We start from the raw sequence: 11,361 nt of genomic DNA, 5'->3' as shown, positions 1-11,361 counted from the left end.
AAAATTTAATTGCAAAAAAATATCGAATGAAATAGAAAAAAATTAATAAGCCGGCTGTTCGAGCCGGCTTCGGTTGTTCTAGCTGACTATCCATCCGGCTGTCCAGTCAGGTTTTTCAACTGTTAACTGGATAGTCGGCTGTTCAAATTCGCTGTCCACTAGAATAAACATCCAAACTTTTGCAGATTAATTTTTCAATATTAATGTAGATGAATTTTTTCTCGTCAAAAGCTTAAAATTTTTCATAGATCTATTAATAAAACTATTTACATTAATATTACATGTTGAAATATATTTATCTATGTAAACGTAAAATAATTTAACGAAAATAAAATTAAATGTGCGTATTATAAACTTACTGATCTGATGAGATTGATATAAAAAATTTTCAGTTACCGCGTTCAATGAATTTTTCAAATCTTGAAGTTGAAGCAAATGAAAGATGAAAGTGTTTTTATCTGTGTTGGAGTAAACAAATATGAGAAGTTTGTTGATTTTGATATTTTAAGTGGGAAGTGTTTGGTTTTTATTTGTTAACAAAAGGGTAATAATGTCTTTTAAACAAAACATTCTTTTGTAGTTACATAATACACTTAAGGGTATTTTTATCTTTTAACACTCAATAGGCCATTGTTATAATTTTAAGAATTGAACAAGTCAAAGTGGAATTTCCCTTCTTTGACTATTCCATTTTTAAAAGTACTCCATAATAAATTGTCCTCAATATAATGCAGATTGGGTTTTGTCATGAAATTGATCAAGTCCGGCCTTGGCCCAAGGCAAGTAAGGCCACTGCCCTGGGCATCTGAATTTTAAGGGCCTCTAAAAACCCTAAAACAGTCCATCCCTTAAAAAAAAAATGCTAGGCAAGTCAAAGGGAAAACAAACCGCCTTCTTCTCCATTCCATATCAATCATCTTCCCCAAGAAAATCTTCCATCTTTTTTTTATCAATAACCTTATGTGATAAACTTGAAGAGAAGTAGAGATCAATACCAATCCGAAAATTCCTAAAAACTACCAGTTCCAATCCACCATCAAAGTTGAAAAAATTCAGACTAGAAATCTAATTATCTAACCACAGGTTCGGCCTCTTTGTCTTCGTCTTATGCTTGTAGTTATTTCTCTTTCTGTTGTCTTTGACAACTTCATATATTCATTTCTGAGTTGGGATAAGCCTTGTTTGGCACATATTTGATATTTTTCCCCAAAAATTATTTTCAACATCACATTCTATCGACAACAATTTTTCCCCACTTTTTAATCATACTTCTAAAAAAAAAAAAATCATTTCCACTTGGAAAAATATGTGCCAAACAAGCCTCTTATTCTCCTCTTTTTGGCCTCTATTTATTTGTAGTAGCATAAGTTTCACGTGGATGAAAACGTGATATACCCTGCTTTTATTTTCATTTCTAATAGCGCTGAGGCTTTATATCTGGGCATTGAATTGAGGCCTGGAAGTAAGAGTTTAAATTGACAATTTCTTAGTCAAAACAAGTTTGCTCCTCATTGATGCCGAGTGTAGCGTTGATTTTTCATGGGAAACCTCTAAATCATATGTTATTATTATTTTTTTTTTCACACATTGTTTCATTCCTTCTTATATGGCATGTGAGAAGGTTAAACCTTATACTAGTCTAATCTTTCGGGTGGTGATAAAAATTTTATTTTGCTATTCTGTCTTTTAAATTGTATAAAGTTTTCTTTCTAACATAAAAGTATTAATTATGTAAATATTTACATATTGTTACACTTGAAAAATAAATATTATGTTGAGGGTCCCATAATAATTAAATGTCTAGGACTTCTAAATTCTAAGGGCCGGCCTTGATAAAATAAAATTAGAGAGCGAAAGTAAATTATTTTCCGTCTTGGAAGAATTGATGGAAAAAAAAAAGTGACATGACTGTTGATGAAAAAGAAAGAAAAAAATTAGGTTTATGATTATAGTGTAACAATAAATTATTTTATGTGATAAATATATTAAAGCCCCGTTTATGTAATTTTACTTAAGGCAATTTAAGTTAATAACAAAAAAGGTAATTATATTCACACTACAATTTTTATATCTTTACACCACATTTTAATTGCAATTAAGCCCGTTTGGTCCCTATTTTTTCAAATAAAATGGGTGGAATAGTATTTTTTTGAAGAATAAGTGATTGAAAAAGTAGAAATTTTTTTCAATTTACATATAATATTATTTTATAGAAAATTGTGTGATTGAAAATAGGAGAGAGAAATTTTTTTTTAATTTAATGGGGCCAAATGGGGGCTAAGGTTTTTAATATTTGATCATTATAGCAATTATGTCCTAACAATTTTTCATGTCATTCTTTTCTCAAACTTTCCATCAATTAACATATTTTATATTTCATAACACTATTATATCCCAAAATTCATTGAAATGAGGTAAAATAATTTATTTTTCAATCATATTTTTAAAAATTAAATAAGTAAAAACCGCTAAAAAATATTTTTTCTGATATTAAAGCAAGAAAATAAAATATTTTGATATAAATTATTATCAAGGATATGATATACTAATTAATGGAATGTTGAATATAAGAATTTGATGAAAAAAGAAGTTAGGGTGTGTTTGATTGCACACATTTTCCATGGAAAATGGGTTTTTTCCACCTTATTTCCTACTTTCGTCTTGTTTGATTGACAATTTTTTCTAAGGAAAATATTTTCCTTCTTTTGGTCAGTGACCACATTTTCCTTGAAAGCAAGGAAAATATTTTCCTTGGGGGAAGGTGGATTTTATTTTTCATGGAATTTAACCTTTCCAAAAATTCTAGGTAACCAACCCACGTTAAATATCTCTCTCTCTCATCTCTACGTTAATATCTCTCTCTCTCATCTCTACCCACTTACAAATCACTACCCTCTCTCTCATCAATTCAATCGAGCCAAGAGGAAGAACTCGACGACTCTCTGCTTCTAGATCTGCCTCCGAGGAAATCACTACAAAAGGTTGGCAAAATATTAACCCTTAAACCCCAGTTCTAAGTGATTTTCTCGTGTAGCTCCAGAAATATAATTTTAAGTATATATGTTTGTAAGTTTTGTGGAAAAAAAAAAAAGTTGTGGACAGTGACCGCTTCTCGTAATTGTTTAAATTTCTGAATACATGCTAAGATTAGTTTTTTCATTCACAAGGTAGCTGATAAAAATTTAATTTTTCATCATATTAGTGGTTTGGGTTTTTCAATTTCTTGTAATTCGCCTTCTATTTCAATTAGCTTTTCAGGGTCAATTTTTTTCTCTTGCAAAATGTTCTTAATTTCTTTAAGTTTTGTAGGAAATGGTAACTCAGAAGACATCCGCTCCACTGCCTGAACGTCCTAACAAACCTGTCGACCAGAAATTCTAAGTAGGCGGTATTCATTTTCAATGTTTACAGTTTTTCTATAAACTGTAAGATAGAGGCTTTCGATTTCTAGGCTTATGTAAGAGTCAAGATGATTCAATTCCTCCTGTTGAAGGAATTACTTTATAAAATTCCATTATTTCTTTTCTACTAGGAAAGGTATCATTCTTATTTGGACATTCTTGTTAGTTTTGTAAAGTTCGATTTCTATATTTCAAGTTTAGTTCATGAATAAATAGACCGAATTGGGTCATTTATAAGAACGGTGACTTAATTTTCGATGCACCTTGTTAGCTCTTTATACATGGCTCGGTCTTGGCCTATTGTCCTAATTCAATATTTTCTTCTTCGATACTTTCTGCTTCACGGTTTCCAAAAAGGGTGTGAAATCGAACCAGAAGAAACTAAACGATTTTCATAAGGATTGTTGCACATAGAAAGCCCAAAAAGAGAGAGAGAGAGAGAGAGAGAGAGAGAGAGAGAGATCAAAGATAACGTGGCTACTAATTCTCAGTCGTATTCCATGTGATTATGTTGCTTAAATTTATCTTCCTATCTAACCAGTATGAGAATTAAAGAACATGATATCACTTATGAATTTTGGTCTGTTGGTATGGCCATCAGTGTGGTCGATGATTATTAGTAATGGAATTTCTGCAACATTGAAAGGATATGCTCACCTTTCTTCCGGTCTTGTTGCCTCGTTGGCCTTTTTGTTGGTGTGATCAACGATATTGTCGATGACGTCGATGTTAGGTAATTCACTGTTGGATTCAATCACAACAAGATGAGCAGCGCTTGTCGAAGGTGGTGGTAGTTGATTTGAGGTGCAGGTGGTGGTGATGTTGGGATGAAGGTGGTGCCGAGGCTATCAGTTATGTGGTTTTATTAGTTCCTCCTATTGTTATGTGATGAACGGTGAACAACAAATTTATCGAGAACCTTTCACAAAGTACCATGAGCATTTTTTAATTATTTTTCAAAAGAAGAAAAATAATGCCAATAATACTTACAAAAGTATCCAAGGCTTTAGTGAGTGAATTGGCCAGTCGATTCTTGGCTTGAACGTGATCAACAGGAAATATTTTACTCTGGTAGCATTTTAACACAGCCTTTTTAACCCATATACTTGCCTAATGTTCAATTTAGATTTATATTTGGGCGCACCTGAAGGATTGCTGAGTATGTTTTTAATTCTTACATGTAAAAATCTAGAACATCTAGATTTTATATGACCATTAGCATCCCAACAAAAGCACGTGGGAACAATTCTATATTTACCTAAACTCCCAGAAAAAAATTTGCCTTTTTTTGTCTTAAATTTTCTAACATATGTATAAATAGCAGTAGGGTAGACTTAGGCGTGTTTGCTATCACTATTTATTGAACTTGTGCGCATATGAGGCTTTTGACAAAAAATGAATTCATTTTGTGTGAGTGAGGGCATGTTCAAGACTAGATTTAAGTGAATAAACGTGTCACTCTTCAACGACGTTGACATATTTTAAGGCAGTTTGTATCATTTCTAGTTTATAATCATCTCACTGTGTTGGGGATAGTTATTTTATTGCTTAGAGTTTACTGTACCTACTATTAATCTCTGATTAGAGAGATAGTTGAAGATTTAGAAGTAGCTTAACAATTTATGTTCGTGGGTTTATGTTCTTGATTCTACTAACTGGGGGATTACTGTGGTGCGAATGAGTTAGGGAAGCATGAAATTGAAAAAATTGATTTTAAGAATTCTAATATAACCAGTTGACATTATGCTTGGAAGGTCATGCAATGAATTTCTATTATGATGTAGTTACAGTTAACTTTTTATTCTGTAATGCTTTTATGTTATTCTTTCTAAACAAATTTTTATTGAATTTTTATTTACCGTGGTAGTTTATAACATGGCTACAACAACGAATCAACGTCGATGCCGACGACAACATTTAGGTATATTTTGGATGATGGTCATGCAAGCGATTGTGATATATAACGAACTTAGGCGTCATGCACGACATCTTCCAAGAGCTTCTCATACAAATTGGAATTCTGAAAGAGAAATAACACTTACACGAATGTTTGGCACGAGTGATACAATAGGTCGTGATCTCCTTAGAATGAAAATAGGTACATTTCAAAGATTATGTGCTCATTTGCGATCTTATGGATTGGTTGACAGTAAATACGTTTGAATTGAGGAACAAGTCGCAATTTTTTTGAATACAGTCAGGCATGACCAACGTAATCGCGCTGGACGTTTTACTTTCTTTTGCTCTAGTCAAACAGTGAGCTTTTACTTTCACAGAGTCTTACACGCTTGTCTTGTACTGTATAGAGATGTTGTGATTAATGCCACTCCTCATAACTCACCATACGAAAAAGAAAATGTGCAGCCATGGTACTCCTTTTTTCAGGTTAGTGGTTTGTAGTTATTTCATCATATTAATTAAAACTTCAATATTCACATTTATTTTGAAAAGTATTATTTTTTAAAGGATGCCGTAGGAGCAATCGATGGTACACATATAGCTGCGTATGTGTCTTTAGAGGAGCAAGGTAAATATCGCAATAGAAAGCAAGTGATTTCCCAAAATGTTTTAGTAGCTTGCACATTTGATATGAAATTTACATACGTTCTTGCCAGTTGGGAGGGATCCGCACATGATGGTCGATTGTACGGAGTGCAATATTACGCCAAGGACATAAGCTAACAATTCCTGTTGGTAAGTTGTGTCACTATTTTGAAAACATTTCTTCCACACATAAGTTATAATAATTACCTAACTACCATCTTATGAACGACTCTTTCCTAGGTAAATATTACCTTGTTGACGCTGGCTTCCCATCGGTTTCGGGTTTTCTTGCACCATACCGTAGGACTCATTATCATCGTAGAGACATTGAAGGTCAACGTCCTGAAAGTAGTAAGGAGTTGTTCAATTTTTGACATTCATCTCTACGTAATTGAGCATACAATTGGTTTGCTGAAAAGAAGATTTGCATATTTGAGACATCAACCCTATCACGACATTGACACACAAGCAAAGATAGTCCTTGCCTGTTCTACCATTCACAACTTCTTAAGGATTGATGACGTTGAAGATGTTTGTGAGGAAAATGACTTAGATAGTAGTGATGATGAGGTTAACCCTACGCATGTTGATGTACCTGAAGATAAAACTCCAAATGCTCACATATCTTTCACAAATCAGGAAGTGTGGTCTAATAAGAGGAATGCGATTGCTGATTTAATGTTGACTAATTATCTTCCCAATCAGAATGCGGAAATTGATTTCGATTGAAATCTGATTTTTTTTTATTTATTTTTTATTTTTTATTTGTTTTCATTTCTATGTAATGGATATAAATTTACTAGACTTTCATATGTAGTAATTGCTTGAATTGAAGACGTATTGACATTAAGCAGATTTTTTTATTTTTTTCCCCATGTCCTATAATAGTTGACATAAGATTGCTAGAATTTTAAATATTGTAATTGGAATTGCTGTTATTGGAGACATTGTTGACATGCAATTTTCTTAAATGTTCTTATTTATTAGTTGACCATAAACAGTTAATCTTGCACTATACAATTCATGGAAAATATTCGACAAAGCTCTGCGACACCTTTTCGAGTTCCTAGACCAACCCTTCATTCAGATGTGGAGGAAATAAGCTAAACCCAAGCGGATCCTAATTCTAGTAATCTTCAAATACGTTGGAGTGATGCAATGAACGGTTGTATGATAACTGCACTACTACATCAAGTGTTGTCTAGTCACAAAAGAAGTGACAATGGCTTTTCATCATATCACGTGTCCAAAGCAATCGAGAGTGTGCACAATGGATGCGGAGTCATGGTGTCTGATAAGAATGTGAGGGCGCGATTGAAAACACTGAAAAAAGAATATGTTGAAGTTCGTTAGTTGTTAAGCATGAGTAGTTTTGGGTTAGATCCTCACACTGGACATGTCATAGCCGATGTACTAGCTTGGGAGGAGTTGTTGAAGGTACAAAATTCATTGACCAATGAAAGTATTATTCCTTAAATATTACTAATCTAATTTATTTTGCCCACTAACTAGCGTAAAACATATTTCACTCTTTTTCTTGTAGGGCAAACCAGAATTTGGAAAGTGGAGGACCAAACTTTGTTCTCGCTATGATGATTTGGAGGCTATCTTTGGAAATGATTCTGCTACAGGAGATCGTGTTGTAACCGGCAATGACATTTTATGCCCCGATCATGGTACGTACTAGATCGTACATAAAAGTTTATATTAGAGATTCTAACAAATTCTTATTTTATTATTTTTTTAGATGAAAATGTGCATGAAGTTGATGATCAAAATGAGGATACGGATCCAAGCCCCATTCGCGCTCCTAAGCGTAATGCCGAAGGAGGAACTAACAAAGTTCGCCGTCAACGTACCCAACCTAATGATGAGAGTCTCGTTGCCCTATCAAGCGTTGCCGAATCATCTAAAAAAATTGCTATTGCTATGGAGACTCAAGCAACATTAGATACGCTAAACCACATCAATTGGCAGTTGGTTCTAGAAAAATTACAAGGCATGAGATATATGGGGGAAAATGATAGAAAAGTGGACGATTGAAGAATGAGATATATGGGGGAAAATGAGGGAGGAATGGGATATATGGGGGGAAAGTGAGGGAATGAGTATAAAGAAAAATTAGAGGGAAGGGTTGAAATTTTTGGAGGGATTGGTTGAATTAGATAGAGAAATTTTGGAATTATAGATGATATTTCGTAAGTCAAATTTTTTTTTTCAATAAAATAAAATATTAAGCCAAATAAAATTGAATTAGTTTAAAAAGAAATTATTCACTGCATAGAAAAATGTATTTATTTATGGTTAAGGTCAACGTTATGAAAATCGACCCAATCATTGACTCGGAAAAAAAATGAAGGATCAACAGTCAAAAGATTTAACTGGAGTCGAATCGAATAGAACCAGATGCAATAAATACGTACAAAAATGATCAAATACTATGAAACCAACTAATTTTTTTAGTTTTCATATTAATAATTTAAAGTAAATTGCAAAACCCCCAAAATAAATGAAATTACAAAAATAGCGCCAAATCTTTGGAATCAGTTTTCAAGTCTTAAAAGAACTCGAATGGCCAAAATTCATCGTACGTCGCGACAAAGCAGCGTGTCATGTTCATCTCGTCGTTCTCTTTCCAAAATGGTATTATGGGCCCAAATCGGAGTTAGGATGCTCTATTTTTACTAGTACTTTTGTTTTCCCAATATGTCCTACGCCAAAATTGTAAACTTTTGAAACTTTCTTTGAATCAAGGCATTATAAATTGAGAATGATAAGGGTAAAGCGAAAAAGAATTCGAGAAAAATGCCAATCCCCAACTCTTGAAGCTTTGATGAAACTTTCTATTGAAGGAAAATTCCCAATTCTTTAAGCCTCGAGGGAACATTTGGTTGAAGTTCGACTACCCCTAAGTTGTAATTGCACACCAAATTACATTTTTAGAATGGGTGTTGTTCTTACGAATGAATACATGAGAACATTCAATTATTTAAATAGTGACTCAGATTAAAAGCCATAAATTGTATTAGAAAATTATTTACTCAAAACCAAAAAACGTGTTGCAATTGAAATTGACCTAAAATTCTCCAAAAATTGATAAGGTGATGTTGAGCTTAATGGTGCACTCGAATATCATTCGGGTTGCAATCAACCAATTGGAAGAAGTATTCAAGCAATTGATGAATTAGACGAAGTCGACAATGAATAAATAGACATATTTTTTATTCGAGCGTGCCTGATCCTTTCAAGGGACTATCTTAAATCTTGATTACTTGCAAGAATAAAGTGGAGCTGGTGGGGAAAATCCACCATCATTTTACAAGGCATTCAACGATGAAATACCAGAGGCTGCATTAAATGTTAGTTGGGAAATGTGTAATAAACTTGGTCATTTACAATGAACTTAGCAAGTTAATTTGTTTTTCTCTTGAAAAACCAGACAACGAAGGAAACTTTGCAAAAGTTGTTCCAACAAAAGAGGCAAGGAGCCATCCTCAAGGCCACCGAAGAACAAATCAGGGCCATGAGGCGCTCAGATTTTGGGTTCTAGCCATTCCAGTGCTCATTGAATATTTATAACAAACGGCCATTACAATCTAATCAATATGGACAACTCTACAAGGTGCATTCCAGCCAATACGAGCTGCTTCAAGGTTTTGATGTTGATGTTGCCATTTCACTGGCTAAAATCACCCATGTATGCAACTTCAAACAATCAGAATCTGTAACTTCTTTGCTTTGAAGTTAATGCCAAGAACAATCACAAATACCCTCTAGAAGGTAATCAATAAACTTACCTCTCAAATAACAATTTTCACCCATTTAGAATAGTATTATGATATATGTTTGAGAATTCAATCAAAAATGGACTAGTACCCCTCTTTTGTTGTTGGAGTATTTGAAGGTAGATAGATTGTCAAGATGCACATATTTATTAGCAAGTATTGGAAGCAATGACAAATATGACCCTTAAATTTATCTCTTACAAGTATTAGCAGCACATCTTCTTAATATTCCGAGGAAGGAAAAAGTGAAGCAAGGATAGTATTTCTTAAATGTACAAATAAATATAGCAGCAAATGGCTAAAGATGGTGCTGATAGGTGAAAAAGAAACAGGATCAATAGTCTACCATTTTCGATTCTAGATCAATGCTCATTGCAACATTGATGAATTCATTGTCTAAGAAAGGAACACGAAAAAACAATAACATAGAGATAGAACTAAAGAAATAAAACTAAAACTTCAACGGGGCGTCCAACACAAGATTGTCCAATACAATAAGTGGCGTCTAACAGAGCACATTGTGTCCAACATGAGTTCAGGGCAGCGCTCAGTACTTTTATATTGAAAGGACACAAAAAATACAAAAATTCAATCTTCATCCAACAGATTACAAGTGGCAACACTCAGGAGATTATGCTGGTTACTGATATGGCTCCAGCTGTTGTAATATCTCCAATTCCAAGTTTCTGATTCATCATTTGTCAAAATCACTCAATTTGCCAAATATAGATACTAAAAACACGATTTTACTAAATAACTAAATTTGTCAAACATAGATAAAAGAAACCCCACCTTTCAAATGAAGACTGGCCACATTCAAAGAAATTGAGTTGGCATACACTACTATCGTGTCTCTTGAACCAAAACATCACATAGCTTATTATCTGGCCTGGCCATTACTTCCTTTTCCCTAAACATGTCAAATGTTTCCTACATTCAGCCAACAATAAACTAAAAAACAGGAACTAAAAATGACAAGAATAATAATAGTACAATTTTCTCCTTCACTTGCACTTGTTGTGAAACCATCCATACTGTCACTGTTCTCAAATTGTGTATTTTCTTCTACATCATGCCTTTCAGAATCTACATCAAAGATCCTAGATTCAGCCAACCCACTTCTTTAGCCTTAATATCAGTACGAACTAAATTTTGGCTATCAAATTCTGAATTTATTTGAACAGGTTTCAGGGTCGATGGTGGTTGATCTTCTTGGAATGCAAGTTCCACCTACATATTATACTCTTCACTCTTTGATATTATTCCTTGTATGTTGGGGACATTTCTCTCTTTTGTTTTCACAACCGCCCAACAATCAAGTCTATCTCTAGCCTTGTTGGAAAACATGTGTAATATACTTGTTGAGCTTGTTTAGCAAATATAAACACATCATTTGTTTGTAATTTCTTCGTATGATAAAGCTCGACAAGACTAAATCGTCGATGGACTCTAACTCCACCATTGACGTCAAACCAATCACACTTAAATAAGGTTACCTTGTTTCCAACATCTCCTAAATAATCCAATTCCAATATTTCAGTTAACATACCATAGTAGTCAGGCTTATAGTCATTATGACAACTTCCAAGTACTGACACACCACTATTCATTGTTGTTTTGTGGGAACCATA

General features: G+C 33.5%; 1 protein-coding gene and 1 long non-coding RNA gene across 2 annotated transcripts; both read left to right on the top strand.

Annotated features, from left to right (window-relative positions):
* Positions 1 to 5,662: 5,662 nt before the first annotated feature.
* On the top strand, positions 5,663 to 6,620 carry LOC111391565. The gene is made up of 3 exons (XR_002702132.1): positions 5,663 to 5,786; positions 5,868 to 6,095; positions 6,186 to 6,620. It is a non-coding gene; the product is annotated as an uncharacterized LOC111391565 (long non-coding RNA).
* A 687-nt stretch (positions 6,621 to 7,307) lies between these two features.
* Positions 7,308 to 7,988, top strand: LOC111378543. Its single transcript, XM_023001764.1, has 3 exons — positions 7,308 to 7,382; positions 7,489 to 7,621; positions 7,693 to 7,988. Exons 1-3 carry the CDS (start codon positions 7,308 to 7,310, stop codon positions 7,986 to 7,988), a joined length of 504 nt encoding a protein of 167 aa, XP_022857532.1.
* Positions 7,989 to 11,361: the final 3,373 nt, after the last annotated feature.

The sequence above is a fragment of the Olea europaea genome, chromosome 3 (assembly GCF_002742605.1).
Source record: "Olea europaea var. sylvestris chromosome 3, O_europaea_v1, whole genome shotgun sequence".
Taxonomy (NCBI): Eukaryota; Viridiplantae; Streptophyta; class Magnoliopsida; order Lamiales; family Oleaceae; genus Olea; species Olea europaea.
Note: the sequence above shows the minus strand (reverse complement) of the source record. Positions and strands in the feature narration are given on the sequence as shown.